This window comes from Sapajus apella, unplaced genomic scaffold (genome assembly GCF_009761245.1).
Source record: "Sapajus apella isolate SASKATOON/1434 unplaced genomic scaffold, GSC_monkey_1.0 scaffold25, whole genome shotgun sequence".
In the NCBI taxonomy this organism is placed as follows: Eukaryota; Metazoa; Chordata; class Mammalia; order Primates; family Cebidae; genus Sapajus; species Sapajus apella.
This window is the reverse complement of record NW_022436965.1, coordinates 24,112,481-24,137,200: the sequence shown is the minus strand read 5'-3', so window position 1 is coordinate 24,137,200 and position 24,720 is coordinate 24,112,481. Positions and strand designations below refer to the sequence as shown.

Sequence of the window (24,720 nt, the reverse complement as noted above, 5' to 3'; positions counted from 1 at the left end):
CTTCCTGAAACCACCTGCCTCTCTGCTGTCTGTCTTGTTCTTTATCTCTGTTTCTCTCTCCCAGCTCAGCTTTGGGCCCCTGGACTGTTGTCCAAATCTGAAGACTACCCTCTCTGTAGATCTGCTCTCCTCCCCTCCCCACCTGCCCCCACCTGTGGAAGTTTGAATGTGAGCAGAGGCATTCCCCCAGCACTAACCTGGAGACCAGACTGTTCACCCGCCTGGAGAACCAGTCCTTGGTGAAGAAAGAGTGCCCTCTAGTGGGCATTGGCTGGGGCTGCTCCGGACCCCCGTCGCTCAGCCAAGGACAAAACAACTCGCATGCAGCCCTCCCGCCAAGGATGATCTTGACTATGCCTTTGGGTTTGGTTTGTTTTTCTCCTTATGTAAAGAAAAAGAAAGGAAGAAAGAACAGCAGGAGACCAGTGGTGAGAGCAGCTCCGACAATGCTGTGACAGTCCCCTTATCTCAGGAGTTTTACCAAAGAATTAACCCCAGGGCAAGCAATAGCAGCAAAGCACGTGTGACATCAGAAGCTTTTCTAAGGGCTTGTGACAATTCCTGTGTAAATCACCTACCTGTCTCAACTGGTCTCTTCCATAATTGGGTGGATTTGTGAGAAGGAAACTCCTTCTATAAGAATTACTACCAAATGGGTTAAATATCTTCATGGGCAAGCCCTCTGTGGATTGCATATCCACTGCAATTGATGACAATTTTTTTGGGTAGTGGAGGTGTCAGGGCCTGCCTGGCCATTAAAACCCTATATGCATGGGGAGAAACAGAGGATTTGGCCCTTTAAAACCTATTTCAGAAAAAGCTGCTGGGGTGGGGAGGAAAGAGGTGAGGGGGAGGGAGAGAGCGCAGGGCACCCATCAGGGAAGCAGGAACCTGATCATATGTGATGGTTGCTGGATTAGGTAACAGCTCCGCTGGTTGAAATTGGATCTTGGAGGATGAGTGTTAACATCTCTGGTGTCCCAGCGAAAGGTTCATTTGAGTCTTGCATGGTGCTGCAGAGATAAAAAGGAGCTTTTAAATAATCATTTTGTCTCCTACTCACCAGAGTACTGGCTTCAAGCAATAAATAGGTAGTATCAGTTCTGCTTAGACATATCACCCTTTTCATTTATTTATTTAATGTTGGTGGGATTTTTTAAACTGCCGAGCTGAACAGTTTCTGTATCAGTGCATCCCAACACCCATTCTGATTCTCCTTGTTCTGGCTGCAAATATGAGCGTGCAAGGTTGTTTATTGGTCCATCCTTGCCCCCTCCAAGTGTTACAGACACATCCCAAGTCCTCCAGAACCGAATCTTCTTTGCCAAATAGTGCAAGATAAAGGTTTTCTTTTAAGGTTTTCCTTGTTGATATTGTTCCTTTAAAAAATTTTTTTTGGTTCTTGCACAATCATTATCGATTTTCGTAATTTGAGTATAATTTAAAGGGTGTAATTTGGAAATGACTGTTGCTGGCTTTTTTCCCCCTTGTCTTTTCATTCTTTTATTTTCTTCAGATCTCCGATTTGGGACGTATTTATGTGTCCTGAACTCTGAGTGTAAATGCAAGCAACATTTATGCTGTGGTGCACTGTATCTATCATATCAATTTCTAATTGGCCACATTTAGAAACTAATTCTATTAAATTGTAGTGAATTCAAATTTCTTTTTCAGGAGTATGTGTTTGCAGGATTTATAAAATGACTTAAAAGCTAAGTGAAATGCTAACACTTTCTTCCCCCCGCACCAACACGCCGCCGCTGCGCCCAATTAAATGTATCTTTCAGACCTGAAAGAAAAGAGTCAGTATGCTTTCTGCTCTAAGCTCTTCCACCTTCCTGAAACTTCCATGGTGGGTAGGAGTTTGCAGTGTATCCTTTCAATGTTCTTTGTCAGCCTTAGCAGTTTCCTCTCTTATTTTGTTTAAAGCCAGTTAGATTTGAAGGCCAAGCAAAATATTAATGAGGAGGTATGTAGAGTTTGTGTGGCATTGTCTGTGCTTCCCACTGACTGTTTAAAAAAGATGGAGCATAGGCGTGAAACTGTGAGGGGCTAGAAAGAGGAAATATTCTCAGAGGTAAATATTAGGTATACAGGAAACAGTGACGTGCCCGTGATCACCTGCATAGCTCCTGGAGGATCGAGGACCAGAACTGTTTCTCTGCCTCCCGCTTCTTTCATTTCTCACCGAGTTTTGTTAGAGGAATAAGCTGATGGGATGAATGAGGCCCCCTGGGGCACCTGTGGGATTGGAGGAGGTGAGATACTGGATGTCACCTTAGGTAGGCAGTGCTTACGCCAGCCCTGGCAAGGAAGTCCTGACCGTTAATAGGAAATCGTTCTTTTTTGCTTTGCTGCTGTTGTCCTAAGATCTCTCAGTGTTGGGCTGCACGCAGGACCAGTTGGCTATGGAATAGCCAGGTAGATCCACTTGAAGGCATTGACACCCGGCCAAAGGGTTACCAGCCTCAGCATCGCAGGGAATGTCCCTGCCAGCCAAGGAGGCTTGCGGCCCCTTCTGAAGGAAGTATATTGGACATGAGATTCAGCAGAGCGAATGGGAGAGTAGAATGTTGCCCCAGCAATATTCCATGTTTTGAATAATCGAGCTAAAGTGAAACAGCCATATTTATTAATGTCTCAGAGGTGATTCTTTTTTTTTTCTAATTTGTAAATGGTCCATAAATATCTTTGTTGATAAGACAATTAAAATGTATCGTGAGAAGAGAAACACCCACAAACCCATGTAGAGGTGAGGAAGGAGGGGCTGCTGGGCGCTGCTACCAGATGCTGGGATGCACCGGTTCTTTTTGGTGCCTTTAGGGCCTATAACCATTCAGGGAATGGTTACAGCAGGCATCTGCTTTCTTAAGGAAACCTTTGTTAGTGAAATTCGTTCTTCAGAGTGCTTCCGAGATTTGAGTAAATAAATTTGAGAAACAGTAACGTGACTAAATCCTTATTATTCAGAGATCAGCTGAAGAAGCGGTTTTCCATTCAGTCTCCTGAGCCTACAATAGAAGGATTTTATTGGAAAAAAAAGTTTACAAAATAATCCTCAGTGATCTAACCTTTTGCCGTCATTACTATAGCAATTTTGTTTCTGTGTGGCAGAATATTACACATGCAGGTTTGAAGAGAGAAGCTCATGACCTAGTAGTGTGGTTTGCATCTAGGTGCCGGCTTCCTTCTTTTCCCTGCTGTCCCTCCTCCCGCCCTCTGCTTCCCTTCCTCTCATCCTTTTTCACTTCCTCAAGGAGCCCAAGGTTCTGCCCTGCACCTGTTGACCTCTGTGCTCCTTACGGCCACCACTGGTCCCCATGGCTCGCCATTCCATTGACAGTCTCGTGTTTTGTGAAAGTCATGCTGTAGTTTCCCTTTTGGCCTAGAAATTGGGATTTCCTTCTGAACAAAGTTCAGGGTTGGTTCTTGTGCTGCCTGTTGGCAGCCAGGAGCGCGTAGGGACAGCCAGCAGTTATGCTGGTATTATACGTGATGGAATGCTCAAACACCTAGACATACCCTCATATCGAGCTCTTCTTCACCTTCCCTGTCACAACACGCAGCCCTCCTTTGCCAGGGCTGGGGGGACGCCTGGAACTGGCACCATCCCCTTGGGGCTCACCAGATGCACCCTGCCATGAAACAGCTCTTGACTCTGCTCTGCTGTGCAGATGTCCATCAGGGACTTAGACCCTGCCATCTCCGTCCCCAACGTGTGAACCTACACTGGACCCCTCTCCTCTGCCTTTAATCACTTCCCTTCTTTCCTACCCTACCCACACATTCTTCTCAATTTCTTAAAAATTGAAAACACTTTTTATGTTCCCTCTTAACAAAGACTTGGCTGCTGACAACTGAACTGGATTTAGATGAGTGATTTATTTTATGGCAGGTTGTCTGAAGGGGTAGTAAAAAAAAGACCGTCTCGCTCTTCTGCTGATTTACTGAATCACTGGATCTCCTTCAGTCCAAATCACCACCAAAGGTCCTGGTGTTTTAATAAAAAGCAGCCATCTCATTGATCTGAGGCGCCGTCCTACCAGAGCACCGGCTTCCCGGAACCCCTGGAGACAGCTTGTTAAAAGGACCTCACCCTTGTTTCCAACAGGACAGGGTCCTTATCACTCAAAACAGATAGATCGCAGGTTTTGGAGCTAAGCCACCCTTCTCAAGAGCCAGTTTGTCTTCTTGCTCTGTTAGACCTCACTCTCTGTTAGTCCACAGGAAAGGGCTTAAGATTTCATTCCAAATGTACTGGATTCATGTACCTCAGGTTATTTTGGAAATAAAAAATTTAGACCGATCCAGCATTACAAAGAAAGGCAATGAGTGCAAAGCCACAAACCTACAGAAATTTAAAATGAGAAAAAAAGTGGGAAATGCTTTTCCTTAAATTGAAATTAGACAGTTTGGGGATAAAAGTAAAAAATGTGTTTTGTGATAAAGTTTTCTAGTTGAAAATTTTTATTGTGATAAAAAAAATATGTAAGATATAATTTCCCGGTTTTTTTAAATGTACAGTTCAATGGCATTAAGTACATTCGTATAATTTTGCAGCCATCTCAAAAACTTTCAACTTCCCGAGGTGAAATTCTGCGCTCATGAAACAATAGCTCCCCACTCCCCGCAGCTCATGGTACCCATTATTCTACTTCCTGCCTCTTGTAAATTTGATTTTTCTGGGTCCCACATACAAGTGGAGTGTAATGTCGGAACAAAGCAAGTCCTTTCCCCGTTTCTCTCTGTTTCTAGCCTTTCTTTTATTCCTCAGATGCCATCTTGCCAGTAACTTGGAGGGTCATTTAGCCAAATAACACAACGGTGTTTTGTTGTTTAATTTCCTTCCTCGGGTCCCTACCAACGCCCCCTTCGCTTTGTGTTTTCCTGTAGTTTTGAGTATCCGAGGAGCCCAGGAGGAGGAGCCCACGGACCCCCAGCTGATGCGGCTGGACAACATGCTGCTCGCGGAAGGCGTGGCGGGGCCTGAGAAGGGCGGAGGGTCCGCGGCGGCGGCGGCGGCGGCGGCGGCCTCCGGAGGGGCCGGTTCCGACAACTCAGTGGAGCACTCAGATTACAGAGCCAAACTCTCACAGATCAGACAAATCTACCATACGGAGCTGGAGAAATACGAGCAGGTAACCAGAACCACCGGGGGCCCGGCACCCAGGCCCTTTAGGAAAGGGCGGAGGACGCCCAACCCCGGGGCGTGCAGAGGCCGAGCGGCTGCCCTTTCCCAGGTGCTGGCGTTCTCATGCCCGGCTCCCCTGCCCAACCTCAGGGCCCTGGCCGAACTCGAGGCTGCCAAGCCCTGGCCTCAGCTGTTAAAAACCTAGGCGTTCAGTGGAGGTAAAAGCATTAAAAAGGCGTGACGCTGTGAATGATGATTTCAAGGAAACGTGCATCGTCTACAGAAGGAACGCCCCATACCTGGACTCCAGAACGGGTGCCTGTGATATGCAGTCCTGGCTCTCATCGGGGCACGGCAGGTGCTCAGCAGAGTCACCAGCTCACCTGCAGGAAGGTGGGAGGTTTTCTCTGGCCTTTGTTCAATCCTTATGTAGGAGGATGATGCTTTTTCTGGATGCTCATAGAATCCTATGGGAAAGGATTTAAAAGTTGGCCTTAGAGTCTCTCACTTTACCCAGACTCGGTTCAATGGAGAGTCAAACATATTCCCCTTTTTATATAACATATGGCATGGAATATGACACAAATCATCCTCTGTATAAAGGGTGGAGGGCTCTGGAGACCCCTGGAGCTACACAGACTTGGATTCTAATCCGAGCACTCCATGGATGGTCTGTGGGACTCTGTGTTCTGCACACTCAATTCTGAAAGCTGGTGTATGCACAGAGCTGTGGATTTGGAGTCACGGATGAGAAGAACCATAAAACTCATCTAAAGGAAAGGATAAAAAAGGTTGTTAACTAACAAAGCAGTATATATCAGTAAGGTATCCTGATTATAACGGAGCTCCTCTCTAACAGAGATTGCCCATCCTATCCCTCCGACAAACACATACACATGTTTATATACCAATACTAGTTCCTCTGGTTACTGTAAGCATGCTACTTTATCAGGAGTCCTTTAACAGCAGCCTTTCATTTAGATAACAAGTAAGTTTGTTATCACCTCTTGGGATGCAACGTTGTACTGAAGTTCTCCATTAACTTACTCTCATTGCGTCATTAGGTTTTCTTTCCTTTTTTTTTTTGTTTGTTTGTTTTTGTTTGTTTTGTTTTTGTTTTTGTTCGTTTTTGTTTTTGTTCTTTTTGAGACGGGGTCTTACTCTGTCGCCCAGGCTGGAATGCAGTGGCATGGTCTCAGCTCACTGCAACCTCTGTCTTCCTGGTTCAAGAGATTCTCCTGCCTCAGCCTCCCAAGTAGCTGGGATTACAAGCGCATGCTACCACGCCTGGCTAATGTTTGTATTTTTGGTAGAGACAGGGTTCCACCATGTTGGCCAGCTAATCTCAAACTCCTGACCTCAGGTGATCCGCCTGCCTCAGCCTCCCAAAATGTTGGGATTACAGGCATGAGTCACCGCACCTGGCCCCTTTCTTTTTAAAAGCCTAAAAAGAAGAGAGAGAAAAGGTGGAAGAGAGAAGAGCCTGTGCTGTCCACTCATAACTAGGTAGAGGGCAAATGCAAACTTAATAGAAAATTTAAATTTTAAAATAGAAATAGGCATTTTAAAATTTAAAGTGAATCAAGTTTCATTACTGCTCTCCTATCTACCTTTGGAATGGATTTCTACAAAATCCTCTCTTTTATGAGGGGAAAAAATTGCTATGAAGCTTAAAGCCAAGAATAGTGAAATTTGACCCTCAGACAAGGTGTAGGGAGGGTGCAGGGAAGGGAAATAAAAGCAAGCTGTGATAAGAACCTGTGAGTCATCCTCCTTTGCCTTCTTGAGAAGGAACAAATGTTCTCACCACAGTGTTGGCTCATATAGAGATTTCCCCATATCCCAGGCAATGCTGAGCTCAGAGAGCTGGCTCAACCATGAGTTTCCCTAGCCTGTCCATCATTTAGAATTTGCGGTCTGCCCTAACCTAAATTTTGGAAGGCAAATGGGGACAGACCTCTCACTGACCTCTTAGGTTCCTACGACCCAATGTTCTTCCTACTTCATCTTCACCAGTAAGCCTGTCCTCTGGCATAGCAAGCTGTCCTCGATTTGTCCTCCAGGTTAACTCATGCCAAAGAACAGGACACAAGACAAGCCCAGAGTGTGACTTCCTTTACTAAACCATAACTGCAATGGATGTTAGGTTGGAAGGTGTTGAAACTGTCTTTAGTCGGAGCTCAGTTTGCCAGCAACATAGAACTGTTTTCTTGATTTGAACCTTCTTGTCACTCTTCCATCCTCATCCAAATTGAGTAAAAATTATGACAGCCATAGCACATTTCAATAGCATGTCGCCAATTACAAAACACTGCGGCTGACATAATGGCACTTGCTCCTCAAGGCAATTTAGAGATCGGGTACCCAGCACAGGTACTGTCATCCTCTCCATTTTGACACAGGTGAGGAAATGGAGATCAAAGAGGTTAAGATGTGGCGGAGGTCACACATTTAATGAGGGAGAGAATTTGCCCTAGAATCCTGGATTTGACCCTTAGCCCAAGGGCTCTCATTGGAGCAATGTCTGACTCCACTTTGTAAGAAGAGAGTGTGGATGTCTTTAGGCACTGGGGTAACCAGTCTCTCTGTTACTTCCCTGGACTGGATTACTGGTACCTAAGAGAGAGTTGTGATAAAAATATTTTCTTCAGAAACTTCTTGTGGGTACCTACCTATTCTAAATAATAAAGATATTGGAAATTGGGAACTTAAAACCTCCATCAGTGCAGAAGCAAATTATGTTCAGGGTAGAGGTTGTAGGAGTCATCTTTTAAAAGTACTAACATATCATCTATTTGTTTGTATGGGCATTTTCTAGTTGAGAAGTGAATACTGCTTAATACATTTTGGATGCTTAATAATTTATTAGTATTAGTTGTGTTGTTAATTATAGTAAACAGCAGATTGTAGGGAAATTACACTATTAACCTTCTAGCTAGTGTGTCTGAGAGACAATATCGTCTTCATTTTCCTGTAATGGTTCCTTATGGGGATTTTTAAAAAATAAAAAACCATGGTCAAGTGAAAATGCCACTCTCTATTTTAGCAGTACCTGCCTGAAATTACCAAATTGATTACTTAATAATTAATTCTGTTGTTTTATTTTTGGCATGGCGATGGCAGGTAACTACATAATAACTAACTGTCGTAGCTCACCCTCACCCGTGTCCCTCCAAAAACAAAACAAAAACTACCTGAATCAGTCATTGTTTCACCCTGAGGTTATTAAATAAAGGAGGTTTCTAGAGACTTTCTTTAGGAAGAAAATTGTTTTATTTATTAAATGGGATTGGTAAAACACTTTTTCAGCAGATCATCGTGGTACCTATGAGGTGTTTAAGAGCTGGTATGTTATAATAGATCAAACCATGATGTCAGAAACCTGAATTTTATTCCAAGCTCTGTTTTAAAAAAATATCCTCTTGCGGTTTTGTAGGGTTCTTCAGCTTTTGTAAATGATGCTGTTGGGGAATTTCAGGACTGAATCTCTAATGCTGAACTGCTCTGGGTGAATTCAGTTCGCAGCTGAGACAGCCCTAGGATCCCATTTGCTTTTGTTGATGAGATTGGCAGCCAAATCCAATCTCATCCTTGGATCTCAATCCAATCCACCTTTTTGAAGGAGTCAAGGAAGAAGATAGGTCCTATAGTTCAGGATGTAAACTTAAACGTTTTACAAGACTTCTGAAAGGCTTCCCTTTCATTGTCTGCTTCCAGAAACAACTTTGCCCTGAAACCTGGGAGGCCTGTTGGAAATCCCTCTGCCCTGTGGAGGCAGCCTGAGCTCCCAGAAAGTAACTTTTTTTTTTTTTTTTTTTTTTTTGAGATGGAGTCTCGCTGTTACCCAGACCGGAGTGCAGTAGTGTGATCTGGGCTCACTGCAACCTCCACCTCTCAGGTTCAAGCAATTCTCTGCCTCAGCTTTCCGAGTAGCTGAGATTACACGCGCCTGCCACCATGCTCAGCTAATTTTTGTATTTTTAGTAGAGACGGGGTTTCACCATCTTGGCCAGGTTAGTCTCGAACTCCTGACCTTGTGATCCACCCACCTCAGCCTCCCAGAGTGCTGGGATTACAGGTATGAGCCACTGCAGCTGGCCAACTTTTTTTTATATGTAATAACCTATAGTAGAGTCTCCTCTGTTGCAGAAACCTTCAGCATGTGAGGGTTTTGTTTAAATAGTTGTAACCCCAAATACTCACATTACTGTCACATTGCGGGTGCCTGTCCTATCAGAAGTAGCCCGGCTTCTGAAGGTACAAGACTTGAGGGAAGTGAAGAGGCGGTGTGGATAGCTCAGGTACTAGAAAAATCTGGATCAGTATGCCCTGTCCATCTGAAATGGACTTGGACCATTTCTCTGCCCTCTGTTGTATGTTCCTCAGCAGCTGTTCAGCAGCTGCCTTGCTCCATCCACCTCAGCAGTGGGTGAAACAACTCCACTGTCTGTTTATTGCAGAGCAGAAAGGGCCCTGGGATAAAATGCCCTGAATAAACACCAGATATTGTGAATATTTTTATTCACCATAATGAAGCACATTATTATTAGCTGAGCACTGTGGCTTCCCAGCTGAGAGCTGGTGCACTTGACAGTGCTCCCTCACATCCAGCCCCTCCTCTCTTGGAGCCCAGACGAGGTGGGGAGGCTGCATCCGGGCTGGAGGTTGTTTCCCTAGAAAGACGGCTGGGATGCTTGCTGTGTGCCTAGCCCTCCATCCCGAGGCCTCCGAATTTCAGCCAACTTGCTGCCAGGTTTTATTCCTTCTCTTGGTTGTTTAGTTCCGGGCGCCGGAGCTGGCTAGGGAATGAGCTTACTGTATAGATCTCATGTTTATATAGGACTTTTCCATGGAGAGTGGAGAGTAACATGCCGTAAGGACCTGAACTTCTATGGATTCATCTTCTGCATAGGCCTGCAGAGAGGACAGGAGGGATTTATTACCAACTTTATTTTTACCAAGAGGGAAATTGAAGACTGGAGAAGTTTACCCAGTTATCGATATAGACAAATATGTTGGATTTCTACGTTATCTATATTTTGAAGAGACAATTATGACATGTATTTGTAGGGCCAGGCACGCTTACAGTAACTCATTTAATCCTTACTACGCTTTGAGGTGGGTATTGTCATCTCCGTTTCACAAATTAGAAGAACAAGGCACAGATACGTTAAGTAACTGTGGAGACCCACAGCTGAGGGAGTCCCAGAGGCAGGAGCTGGACCCAGGCAGGCTGTGCTGTCACTTAGCCTCTCCAGTGTTCATGTGAGGGATTTGCTCAGTCTGCAGGTCACAGCACAAGAGCATAGGTGCTGTTAGCCTTGCTGAAGGGTCGGGAACGATTAAATCCAGTTTTGGGTGAATGAGATGAGGCACTATGTAGTGAAAGGTGCTTCAATATTCACAGAGGCAGGGTCAAAAACCCAGGCCCCCATTCACCAGTGTGGACACAGCCCAGTGGATGCACCTGCCTATTACCTTTTGCCAACCAACCTCAAAGGATTTCTTAGATAATCAGTAAATGTGTCCTATTGTTAGTTACCAAATTATTGACACATATGACAATGGCAGTGCCATGTTATCAATAATGGACATGTTTCTGCTGTTAGTAAGCTGGAGCAATTGAGTTTTTAGTTCTTTAACTCTCAGAGCATCATCTTGTCTTTTTTGTTGCAAATCTATTACAGTTTTACGGTATTGCTTTGAATGAATCTGTGAATACATGTTTCGCTGAATGCTCAGCTAAGGAAACCAGATTACAGATGCTAAGTCGTAGTAACTAAAGAGAGGGCAGGAGTTCTCAGAGGAGCAAGCTCAGACTCTAGGAAAGGATAGAGGCCCTGGCCTAAAATCGGAAGAGCTCAGGCCCTACCTCCACCTCTTCATGTTTGCTGTGTGCCTATGGAAATGTCTCTTTAGCTCTCCGGGCCACAGGGTTTTTTTACCTGTTAAATAAGGAGATGAGGAAATATGATTTCCAACTCCACTTCCAGAACCGATGATATGCTCGTTTATAAACTGAGAGTTTTATTTCTACAGGGATAGTTCCTGAATCCTCTCAATCATGTTTTGATGCTGTTTTTCTAAGACCCCGGGGACAGGTTCCCTTTGTGTTATAGACATAGTGGATCTTCAGAAGGCCAGAACAGGAGAGGAAGTTCTTATAATAAAACTTGAACTAGAAACAGATGGATGAGAAATCTCCCGGAAGACTTATCAAAGCTTTTAATTCTATGATTCCATTTAAACTCTTTTGGCTGTTTATGCATTCTAAAATTGAGTATTTGGAAGCACTCCTATATCAGAAATAATGAGCAAGGCAGAAAGCACATGATATATTTGACCCGAAACTCTCTTTGGCTGTTAACTTTGGGGCAAAGGGTAGTATAGTATGTTTTGTACTAGAAGTCATATTCTTACCTTTCACTGTGGTAAAATCATGGGAAAAAAGAAAAAGATTAAAATGATTAAGAAATTTTTTTCTCTTAAAGAAAAATTCAACAGTATGGCCAAAACTTAGAGCCACAGAAGCTGGAAGGGACGTCGACCACAAACGATCCCAGTTTTCTTGCTTTGCACGAGTCTCTAGAAAAGCCCATGTGGCCTGATGTCGTAGGCATGATGCCCACTGAGGCTTGGACCCTCAATGACTCTGTGTTTCTTGTCCTGCCTTTCCAGGCCTGCAACGAGTTCACCACCCATGTGATGAATCTCCTTCGAGAGCAAAGCCGGACCAGGCCCATCTCCCCGAAGGAGATTGAGCGGATGGTCAGCATCATCCACCGCAAGTTCAGCTCCATCCAGATGCAGCTGAAGCAGAGCACGTGCGAGGCTGTGATGATCCTGCGTTCCCGATTTCTGGATGCGCGGTGAGTCTCCCAGGAGGCCGTCCTGCCCTATCTGGGAGTCATTTATCTGGGGCTGGAGTCCACAGCTGGCCCCTTCTACAGGCTCTAGTTTTATCCCATCAACACTGAGCCATGTGGTCGCCCAAGGATGGTTCTGTGAGACTAGATAGGCCATTGGTTTCACATAGTACCAGGAAGATATGTGGTTGGAGGGGATAATCTTTATCACTACTGTTACGCACTCTGGGCAGCAGCAAGGAAGACAGGTGCAGTGAGTTATTTCTTTTCACAGCACTAGGTACCTCTTCTATAGTTGTATCTTATAACTATGGGCCTACTGCTGTCTTACTAGCATTCTACCGTGACAGGCTCTCTTCAATAAAGTTTATTCCATTTGCTTGGAAGTTGGGGTCTTTTCCACACTATAGATGGACAGAGAGTGCACTCCATTCGATTCAGCAAATATTTCTAAGTAAATTGCTGTCTCTGGCCTAATTTTAGGAGTGCAGAATAAGACATGGCACTTTGGACACAGAGGGACAAGTAGGTGGTCTAACGGGGGCCAAGTTGGTTTGATGGTTTCCATCTGGCATTGCTGCTCACGTCCTTACTTGTGAGTTCAGAGCATTCGCTTGAAGAAACCATAGATAGAAAGGGCCTTTAAAAGAAGACAAGAACTGAGAACACAGAACAAGTGGTCGTCTCTTGACTCCCCTACAGTCTAGACCGATGGATTTATGTGAATCCCTTTGAGTCCTTTTGCTTCTGTTATCTAGCCTGTAAGATGGTAATAGTTATCTCTTTCATCTACTATAGAAGAATATTTTGATAATTCATCTAGGAAATGCATTTTGATTATGGGTGTGCTTTGTGATCTATAGTTTGTCTTAAATTTGTCATCTGTGAATTCAGATACCGTTCATATTTAAATTCTTGATAATAATCCCAGTCTGTTATTTTTATCATTAGAACATTAGCTAGGTCAGGGTCAGTGCACCATTTCACGATCTATAATTTTGTCGCTTTTCAGTCTGGTAAAACGATTTATGACTCCCCTTGAGTGTTTTCAGGGCTGAGATCACGTTTTATTCAGCTCACCTACCTGCATTTTTCTCTGTCTTCCCAATTGTGGCCATTACAGTCCTTGGACCTCTTTAAGACGCCCTGGCATCTTCTCCTCACTTCGTTTTAGTCAGTGTATTTTGGGTTGCATGGAATATAACGTGAGAATGCCAGCTAGCAAAATGTATCTCTGGGCCAGTAGAATTCCATAGAAGAAGTCAAGAGAAAGTAAAAACAAAGGTAATTTTCCCCAGCTGGGTATAGTGCTGGAGTGGAAATAGGCAAAGTCACCCTCAAGCAGGATCCTCTGTGCCTCTTCCTCACCCATGGCCTGCTGTCTGCCCGGCTTCTTTAATGCAGCCTGTTCACACAGTGCAAAGTGCAAGTGACTGGTGGCCTCTGTTTGGGTCCTTCCTCTGTGCGGCAGCCACTGCCACCGCGCATGGATTGTTTACATCTCCATGGTAACTCCCCTAGTTAAAATGCTGGAGTTAGTATTTATGTTGGCAGATATTGAAAAAACAAAAAGAACGATTGGGTCCAGACTGGGTTCTTTTCAAGAAAGCAAGCAGAGAGAAAGGCGGAGCAGAATTACTGTTTCACTGGGTGTCGTCTCTCAGTAATTCTGCTGTGCCCAGTTGAAGGGCAGACTCTAAAGGACACAAAGCTAGGCGAGCTTTGTACATAGTTCCTTTCACATCCACCAGCCTTGGCCTGCAGTGTTCCAGTTGGCACCAGAAGGACAGTCACTTGAATACAGGGTCTTTTTCTTGCTTTGGTGACAACCTTTGAATCATTGCCTCTGAGCCAGGATTCAAAACTAAAACAACTAACCTATTGTCGTTGTTACTATCATTTTATTTTGGGGGTATATTTATTACCAGTCGAAGAACATGACCCCAAATGCCAGCCTAAGGCTGAGCAAATGGCCTTCTCAGTTCCAAAATAAATGTTTGCCAGACATCCTTTTTGGGGAGTTCACATCAGTGCCTCCAGCATCAGTTACTATAATTGGGAGAGATAGCTAAGCAAACTTAGTAAGAAAGACATACTCACTGCAGATATTCACATGCTCCTCTAAACCATGCGTCTAATAGGCAGGGCCTCACCAAAAAAAGATTTCATGGAAGACAAATAAAATACAAAGAGGACTTGATTTAGTAATAGGATTAGTCTTTGTCATCTAATAGGTGTGTAGAATTGAGGGTTACTACTTTGTTGTGGAACACTCATTGTATTAGCTTTCTATTGCTGCATACCAGATTACCACAAATTAAGCAGCTTAAAACAACACAAGTGTATTATCGCACAGTTCCTGTTGGTCAGGGGCCTGGGCATGGCTTAGCTGGATCCCCTGCCCTAGCCACAACGAAGCTGTAATCAAGCTATAAGCTGAGGCTGTGATCTCATCTGAGGCTCAGGGTCTCCTTCCAAGCTCGTTCTCGTTCTTGGCAGAATTCATTTCCTTCTAATTGTAGGACCGAGGGCCTCAGTACCTAGAGGCTGCCCTACTCAATAGGCAGTTCACAATTTGGCTGTCTGCTTTCTTCCTCAGGGCCAGCAGGAGAAACGTCCCATTTTAAGACTTTAATCGCATCTTCCCTTTCATTTACTCAAAGTCAGCTGATGAGGAGCCTAATCGTATTTACCATCCCGTCTACTCGCAGGGAAGGTGTGGATACCAGGGTCTAGAGTTTTGGAATTCTGTCAACCACACTCCTCAACTGAGCTCTGGGACCAGGTTTATCCCACTCAAGTCATTTCCTGTCTCTTCCTTAGACTGACCTAACTGTACCAGGAAAGTTTAACTTAAAAATTTCATTCATTCAGCATTTATCTTACCATGCTGTAGACCAAGCACTGTGCCCTACAACTTGGTAAGTTTATTATCAGGACTATAAATCACATTTTTTTTGTGTCGTTGTTAAAAGAGAGAGAGAACTTATAAGCTCTCTAAATGATTGCCAAGCAATAATCTTAACTTTTTCTATAACATTTTGCTGGAAATAACAGTAACATAAACAGGTGATTAAAAGTACGTCTGTGTACTTCACTGCAATAGTGGGGATTACCTAAAGTAAACTGCCAAAGAGTAGGAGGGCAAGAAAGAGGAAAGGACATCCAAGAAGATCTAGTCTGGTCACACCAGCACCCTGCTTAGACTTACCGGTTTATCTAACTGAGCTCTTACTATCTGCCAGATGTTGTAGTAGCCACTGGAACATCAAAGATGAAAAAAATGCATATAAACGTGGGTCCTACCTTCACAGAGCTCATAATCTCATGGGGCAAACACTGTTGCAGCTATACATAACACCGCATGTTACACATTAGGTTCATTCATCCACCTACTCCACTCGAAGGAAAGGATCCAGAGAGAGGGCAGAAAATACTGAGTCTCAGAGGAGCGGGATGTTTGCCAAATAGAAGGAATAACAACAAAATAAAACAACATAATTCCACTTCACCCAGCATTCCTTACCTTACCATGTGTTGGACACAAGGGTTTCAAGTATGAGTGAGAGCTATGTCCTGCCTTTGAGGAATCTGCTGTTTAGTTGGGGAGACATATGTAAATCTGTGGCGGATGTTGTGGGAGAGAAGTATGCAGGGTGGTGTGAAGAGGCACAGGAGCATGAAAGCCACGAGTCTTTGGGGAATGCAGAGGCATATGATGTGGCTAGACGAAACTGTACAGAGCATGTGTAGGATTGAGGGGAAATGAGGCACTAGGGATAGGAAAGAGCCACTGAAAACCCTTAACTATACCGGTGAAGATTTTAAATTTATTCAATGAAGCAGCAGAAACCCTCAGAGCTGTTTAAGGAAGAAGTATGGGAAATTAGCACATCAAATTGCACAGGATTCAAATTCTGGCCACAACTCTGATGACGTATATGACCCTCAATAAGTAGCTTATTTTCCCAAGACTCATATTATGTTAATGTATATACCCATCATTGTTAAATTTTATAATGATGAGTGACATGATCGTATCCATGGTTTAGGAAGGTTACTGTTAGTGATTCTCTGGAAGATGAGCTGGATTGAAGAAGAAAGAATATAAGGAACAATTATTGTAGCCCATGCTCCTCAAACTAGGGCCACACAAAATAAACTGATATACCTTCCACATTTTCCATAAGTATTCAAAAGAAAAAATTCGTATTTTAAGATAAACGTTGATACATGTTAAAGTAGACTAAAACAAGAGGTTCCAAAGATATTTATGTTTTTGATGGTGTCCCCAGAGCTACAATCTTTTTCCAGGAGGGCTTCTTGGGTGCTATTTTTGGAAAGCATTGATCCATTGTTGCACTGTCTGGTATATAGCTATTTAATTTTGAATTTAAGTTAACTAAATACTAAATTAAAATAAACGTTTAAAAAATAGCTCTCTGGTTACTCTAGCCACATTGCACCTGCTCAGTAGCCACATGTAGTCACTGACTACTATATTGGACAGCAGAGATACAGAACATTTCACTCACAGCAGAAAGTACTCTTGGACAGCACTAGTCATACAAGCATGTGATAGGCAGTGGCTTCTCTTCGCTCATTTCACAAATAGCGGTGCAATTAGAATGGAACAAAAGAGATAGATTTGAAAGCGTAGAATTGGCAGGACTTGCTTTGGGGCCAATCATTTGATGAAGGTAAGAAAGCAGGAAGAGTTGAGAATCACTCCCAGTTTCTAGCACATGCTAGAGACTCAAATCTTCGCATGAATGAATGAATGAACAAATTAGCAAATATAATGAACCCTATCTATAGTAATTTCACTAAATAATAAGGATAACAAGGAAAATGGAGCTGATTTGGGTAAAAGGTGATGTTAGTTTTGGAAACAGTTTATTTGAAGTTGCCTGGAGTCTGTAGTCATAAATGGGCCAGTGGCTCTTAGCAGAGGTATTAGAGTAGGAGGTAATAAATTTGGTAGTTAGCAGTGTATGTCTGCAATGTCTACACATCTCACTGTCGTGAGTCCTTTAAAAAAAACTTCCCCCATGGACCCTGTGATTCATATGTTTTCTGTCCCTAAACACCATATTTATCCAGTAATATTTAATCAACTTCCAAATGTCTTAAATTCAAAACCTAGATGCCCAACTTGCAAAGCTACTGATTGGTTTGAAATCACAAATGTTAACTCGCCAAGGTGATAACACTTCAAGCCAAAGCAAAGAAACCAGGTGTCTCAGTTGGCTCAACCTTATTGTAGAAAGGCATTATTTTCACTAGGTTTCTTGAAATTCTGAAAAATCCTGATCCTAGGATTTCAAAGGCCGTAGATTGAGACAGCTACTAAAAGAGGTGATAAGCGAGTCCATCAGAGTAGATGAGACCACCTAGGGAAGATCACACATCACAAGGAGAGAAGAGCTGGGAACAGCTGTCTGCACCATCCGCGTACCACCGGCTCATTCCAGAGAGGTTTCCTTTGAGCTCAATTGGAAGAGTCCCAAAAAATACACAGTAATGCTAATGTAAACAACTGAATGAAGGAACGGAGACTCCCAATTAGGGAGCCTTCAGGGTCCAGTTCCCCAGGCCTAAAACAACAGCCTTCTTTAGGCGAAGAAGAAGGAGAAACCAAAGGTTATCTAAAGCCTGGCCTGCAGACCCTGTTAGCCACTTGGCTATCTTCCTCAAATTCCCATTGTGCAAGAGCTTTTAACACATGCCCACTTTGTAGTTGAGCTTTTAAATCCAGTCTGTACAATTTCTGATGCTGGGTGACCCAGAAACTCAGCGTGATTTAGGAGAGTGACTTGGGCTTGGTATAATCTGGACAGATGTGGTTAACACCTGTGGACAGATGGAGTTCACCCAGTAAAATCAGGCACTTTATTGTGTTAATTAATCCAAGTGGGACCCTGAAAATACAATATTAGCTGAATTTCCTGTCTGGCAAGGCCGTCAGTGCTTTCTGTTGGCTAAATTGGGAACTCCCATATCCTGGCATCATCAGAGATGTTCTGGAAATCTTTTCCATATGGAAAAGGTTTTAATAAAAGCAAGAAAGGCAACAGTGCTAAGCGAGCTAATTTAAAGATGAAGGCCTCACACTTCAAGGAGGGCCAGCCAACCCTTGCAGTGAGCCTGGAGTCCCTACCCAACTCCTGCAACTATCCACAGACCTTCATTGTCAGGAAGCGGTAAAGTGATTCTCACTTTAAATTAGTTCAATTAGCACTTTTTTTAAAAAAGGCAGAAAAATGCTTTTATTCAAAAGAAGTGATTTTCTCCTTTTTGGCAACCTGTATATGAAAAAGATTTCTATGGGCTTTTGTTTTACCATTTAGCAGCTGTTCTTGCTTAAGAAGTGCCACTTCTCTTCTTTTGAGAGAGGTCAAACCGTTGGGGGTTAATTTCAGTCAGTTCCATGCCCTCTTCTGCAGATGCCTTTTAAAAATGTTACATACATTTACATGGGAATAGAATGGAAAGAACTTGATAACTTATTTTTAACTTGTGGCTACAGAGGCTCTGTGTAATTGCAAGGAGCCAATTTGTATAGGAGAGAGAGATGGGGTTTTGTAGTCGGTCAGACCTGAGTTAATACCTTGACTCTGTAACATACCAGCTGAGTGACCTTTGAGCTCAGTTCTTCATCGGTAAATTTGAGTAACCATGTCTACCTCAGTAGAGTTGTGAAAAATTAATAACTTGAATTGATTGCCAAGAGGGAGGGTTAAATCCCAGTGCCTGGAACCTGGTAGGAAGAAAGACCAAGTCATAGCGCCTGCCATGTGTTGGTCACTGTGCTGAATGCTGTCTTTGTGTGGCCTCATCTCTTCCCTTCTCGCACCCTGTGAGGTCAGTATGACCCTCTTCACTTTAATTGAAGAAGCTGATCAAAATCACCCAGCTGACTTTCAATTGATCAGACTTCAAAACCAAGATGGGCCTGGGTGTGGTGGCTTACACCTGTAATCCCAGCACTTTGGGAGGCTGAGGCGGGTGGATCATCAGGTCAGGAGTTTGAGACCAGCCTGGCCAACCTGGTGAAATCCCATCTCTACTAAAAATACAAAAATTATCTTGGCATGGTGACGCACACCTGTAATCTCAGCTACTCAGGAGACTGAGGCAGGAGAATTGCTTGAACCCGGGAGGCAGAGGTTGCAGTGAGCCAAGATTGCACCACTGCACTCCAGCCTGGGCGACAGAGTGAAACTCCATCTCAAAAAAAAAAAAAAAAAAAAAAAACCAACCAAGTTAGCCTGAATTTTGAAACTTTATGCCCCTCACTACTCTGCAAAAATATCTGTGCCCACTGTTCCTGTTGGGTACCCAGATGGTACACCATGAAGTATTGAGAAAATGCTTTTAATGATGGTTTTGGCATCCAGCTCCTTTTGGTAAATCTGTTCCAATTCACCTTTTGCTCAAAAATTTGTCTTCTCCCAGAAGTAGATTCTATTCTCTCCCATTTTATATTTATTTGGTGTGAGCTTTTTTGTTGTTGTTTCCTTTCTCTTTTCAAAGGCGGAAGAGACGGAATTTCAACAAGCAAGCCACAGAAATCCTGAATGAATATTTCTATTCCCATCTCAGCAACCCTTACCCCAGTGAGGAAGCCAAAGAGGAGTTAGCCAAGAAGTGCGGCATCACAGTCTCACAGGTAAGCCGCCCTCAACTGCCTCAGCCTGTAGCCTGGCCGTGGTGGGACCTCCAAGGCAGGCTCTTAGCGGTCTTGCTTTACTGGATATTCATGCCTTGCAGGTTCCATCAGCTATAGCCTTAAAAAATCAAGGTAAGCACTTGATGTGTATGTGCGTAAGTGAGTTTCTAGGTAAGCACTTGGCAAAACTTGAGAAGAACCAGCAGAAGGAAGAGAAGAATGAGTACAGTGTAAAAACAGGGTTAGGGTCCTTCCCATCGCGCACTCCTTTGCTTCAAATGGGTGAGGTGTTAAGTGTGCTAGGAAAGTTACCTGCGTTCCTCACGATGTTTTTTCAAACTCAGTAGATTCCTTAGCCAATTATTTTTTGCCCAACCCAGGAACTTTAAGAGTCAGTGAATGGAACTAGTTGTTATATAGCCTTTTAAATGAAAGGAACTTAAATGTCTCCTCTTGATGTGCTGACTCTGTAACTGATGGAGTGTAAGAATTTTAACATGTCACTATGATTGTGTTGGAATGGTTGAACAAAATGTCACTGAATGCCCCCTTCCCGCAAACAGCAATAACTGTAACAGGTGGTGTCTGTTGACTTGGAAACATACATGATATAAAATTTTTATAGGCTTAGAGTTTTCAAAATGAATATGAAGCAGCAAAGTAGGCAGTATTTGTATGTATGTACATTTTGTCCGTTCAAAAGATCCACCCAAACTTCTTATTCAGTCTGAACCTCAAATATCACCACTGGTTTCTAGTTGAGACCAGTAGTGAATGTTATAAAATTTGTTGGAAAAAGTTTTTCTTAGAATTTTGTCACATGCAGGAGAATTAAATGTACTGGTATTTCCATTAAAACTGGGGAGGGGAGAGAGTACTGAAGGATACTCTAGCAAGAAATTTCACTTACCATTGTTTAAATGAAGTAGATGCTCTTCTATATAAACTGAGCATCTGTACCTCCTTGAATTGAATCCTGACTTCTGTTAATCCCAGCAGGGTGCCGATCTCATCAACCTGTGTTTAGCTATACAGAATTAGGTCCAGTCAGAATACAGAGCTCCACAAAAGCTATTGACAATGAAGGGATTGCCCAAGCCTTCCCACCAAACTAAGATGACTTTGCAGCGGCAAATATCCTTGAAAACATTCTGATTCAGATGAAGCAGAATGAATTGACTCCTTTTTACCCTAGGCCTTCCTTAGGTGACCCAGCTGAAGGTCATTTTCAGTCTTGGCAATTCTGAGAAACTGGAACGTCCGTGGTCAAACTCAAGTAGCCTAGTTTTTTCTAGAGCTATCACCATTCTTGTCCAAATCTAAACCCCTTGTCCATGAAAAAAGGGAATTAATACTTTTTTATATTTCCTACATGTTTGAGGAATGCTTCTAGGTGTGGACCACAAACATGCAGCAAGTATCAAATCAGTGAATTTTATCATGGAACTTCTGCTTTTTAAAGTAGAACTAAATTACTACTGTCTGAATTCCAAATGTGGAATTCAGAATTTCAACTCCCTATTGAAGGTAAAAGGAATCCTCATGGAGATAATTTATAGTATAGCTAGATACAAGTTAAAATCCCGATCTGTTTCAGCAACCTTCACTTCCTTCATTACAGAAACTCAAGGTACAAATAGCGTGTCCATTAAAATGCTTATTTACATATTGTGTCACCTTTCCCTTTCCTCTGCCCATGCCAAGGTCATGCCATTCTTTCTCCACCATCACATCTCTCTCTCCCCAAAGCAACCAAGCTACCAGTGCTAAGCAAGTCCAATGGGAGACAATATAATATGATGTCATAGAAGGGGCATGTTTTTGACCAGAGTCAACTGTGGGATTCTAGGGAACTCACTCTTTTTTTTTTTTTTTTATCTTAGTTGATCCATCTACTCATCATGATTCGTTGGATCACATGATTTATTAAACCTTTCTCCTAGTTCCCAAAGCCAGGGAATACCTCTTGGGCTGTATCATTATTGTCTTTTTTTGAAATCGCAAGTTCTTTTGAAATCTACTAAAAGCTATTGATGACCCAAAACAAAGATATGCTGCTCATACACCCAAATCCATCTGAAATCCGCCTATTGACGGTATCTCCCCAGATCCCTAAAGAACCCTTTTTCTACACCAGAGCTACTTGAAGTGTGATCCACAGAAGGCAGGATCAGCATCCCCTGGGAGCCTGTTAGAAGTGTAAATTCTTGAGTGTCACCCTCATTCTGAATCAGAATCTTTGAGGGTGAAATCTATAATAAAAATTTATTTTAACAGCTTCCCCAAGAACACTTAACTTTGAAAAGCAATGCTCTACTACACACTGTATCTCAGTGATCTCTTCCATGCTCACAGCTACAAATAATACCTTCATTTGAATACCTGATGGAACTTCTTTCCTGTAGCACCAAACTCATGTATTTTACTTCCCACTAGACTTCGTCATGGCTCTGCCCAGAGGTTCTTCAAAATTAACTTGTTCAAAATGTGTATCAAGCTCTTCCTATAAAACCTGTTCTTTCTGTATTTCATGTCTCATTCTATGTCTCTTATCTATACATCCCTAGTGCCTAAAGCATATCAGGTCCTTAGTTCATGACTGTTGAATAATTAGTTCATTCATGAAAATGCTGATTGTATGCATTGTCCAGATCATTGTCTGTTGGACAATGTAGGAAGTATCTGAACTGACCTAGCACCTTCCTACCAGTTCATTCTTCTCATTTAGAATGGACTCATTCCCACATTACCCTTCTTTCCCAGCTTCATCTCATGTTTTTTTCACATATAATTGGACCTCAGATGTTTCTTCTTCAAATATCCTCCCAAACTATCTTCATCTTTTTCCCTTTTTCCAGATTGTGCAGTTATCTGAGGGAAAAAAAATCTCCTTACCTTTTTTCTTCTTTTCCTATCCCATAAATCAAAAAGCAACCATAATTATGACCGATTCCTGTGAATAGTGAAAGTTGTATGAAGAAAAACATAAATTTCAAAGTGAAATTAGATATGCAGTGATCCTGAAATATACCCAGAAGTGTCTTTTCCTCTAGTTTACCTCATTTTCTGTAGACATCAGCATTTACAATAAATAAAGCATTTTCTTTGAATTCTTTCACTTTTTGTTTACTAATATTGCATTTTGTTTTTCTGTTTTTTTGTTTTTTATTTTTTAAGGCTTGGCATTTCTGCTATAGCATAACAGTTGTATAGGCCTATAGTTGTGTAGGCCTTTCAGCGCAATCCTTATAAGCTGTTTTAAGTTTGCTAATGCATTTAAAAAATAAGTATACTTTTGCAACAGTTTTCTTTATCTGCCATTGTTGGGAATTAAATATAAATGATATGTAAGCTGTGGTACATGTGGGATCAACAACCCCTTCCCTCACCAGATTCAAAGTTTGTTTTATAATTAATAAAAACCTCAACATTTTAGTTCACAGTCATATCTGGAATGCGGGATATAAACTTTCCTTCCCAGGGCAGGAATTATGGGGGTAAAACTTGAATTTAACTGTGTCTCCACTTGCCTCTGGCAGAGGTCTTGGTATGAAGGGAGCAGAGGCACCAAATGGAGCCAAGACACCTGCTGTGAACCACATGAAGGAAATAAATTAACAAATGAAAGTAAATTAGGTTTATTGTGTTTGCTGGCTTTAACATTTAAATCCTAGAATTCAAAGGGATAATCATTTGTATGCTGCAGTTTTTTTCTTATGTAGATAATACCAAGCTTTACACAAAATAGCCAGTGAAATCTGGTAGACTGAATTACACTGATCCTAAGGACTATAGTGAAATACAGCTAAGAATCTCAGTCCACATTCAGGTTATGTAACTTCTAAAAATTGGCAATTAATGTATCACACGAAAGTACCTATATGGATATTTAAAGGTCTGTGTATTTTGATGGCACAAAGCCAGCTTTCGCATTGATAAACGCTAGAGGCATTTCTCCTGAAATGTTAGTTATATTTTAGTGGCATAACTGAAGACGTAAGCAAATGTAAAATGCTTGCTCTAACTTAAAAGTGTTCTAGTTTACGTGAACAGCTCCTTTATAGGAAGATTTTTATCACAGTGGTTTTGCTAAATTTTAGTTATATTAAACAAGAGAATCGCATTGAATCTAGTTGTCCTCTTGAAGCTGTTACTTCAGAGCTTTTTACTGATGTTGCCAAATTATTAATATAAGTAGGATAAGACCAATTAGCTTACCTCTTCACCTCTCTCATAAACCCTTCTTTTTCCTCTGCAATGTTTCTGAAGGGTGAAATGTGAACTTTCTCATCTTCTCTTAAACTACTCTAGGTATCAAACTGGTTTGGAAATAAGCGAATCCGGTACAAGAAGAACATAGGTAAATTTCAAGAGGAAGCCAATATTTATGCTGCCAAAACAGCTGTCACTGCTACCAATGTGTCAGCCCATGGAAGCCAAGCTAACTCGCCCTCAACTCCCAACTCAGCTGGTTAGTTGTTTCTTTGATTTGGGGGTGAGGGGAGGAATTGTTCTTCATTTTTATACTTGCTTTTCCTACATTGGGATTTTCTTTTAATTTGTCAGACTTTTGATTGGTTAATTTCTGTATTTGATTGTATTTTTGGATGTTAATGTCACTTTGGGCACTTCCTTTCATTTCCAAAGAGCAGTCTGTTCTACTGTTTATAAGGTGGGTTGTCTGGAGGTTTGCATTAATGTGTCTATTAAGTTAAGACCAAAGTAAATTGGTTGGCTTGATGAGACCTCTAAATTCTCCTCTCAGGAATATCAATAAGTAAGTTAGACATAGTGCTTAGAGATAGGCTATTGGGATTCTGTCATTTGATCTGTTTTATATAAAGCATCTCTCCTTGTCAATATCGCTGTTCCAACAACATGATGTCTGGGTCGCCTGTTAGCATGCATTCTATGCAGAAATATTTACTCTTCTAGCAAATATCTCATTCGAATTTTTTGGTATGTAAAACCAGGCTATGCATATTTCTATACATTGTTTATAGTTCTTGTTCTTTATTGGTTTTTGTTGGCCTTCTTTATAATTATCAGTC

At 42.2% G+C, this 24,720-nt stretch overlaps 1 protein-coding gene across 3 annotated transcripts in view; it reads left to right on the top strand.

The window, feature by feature from the left end:
• PBX1 (PBX homeobox 1) overlaps positions 1-24,720 on the top strand; it is a 295,691-nt gene that overhangs the window by 231,313 nt on the left and 39,658 nt on the right. For all 3 annotated transcript variants that reach the window (XM_032291546.1, XM_032291545.1, XM_032291547.1), the window contains 4 exons: positions 4,894-5,138; positions 11,810-12,000; positions 19,534-19,669; positions 23,981-24,140. In XM_032291546.1, the coding sequence (XP_032147437.1) occupies positions 4,894-5,138; positions 11,810-12,000; positions 19,534-19,669; positions 23,981-24,140 (732 nt within the window). The remainder of the gene's footprint in view (positions 1-4,893; positions 5,139-11,809; positions 12,001-19,533; positions 19,670-23,980; positions 24,141-24,720) is intronic.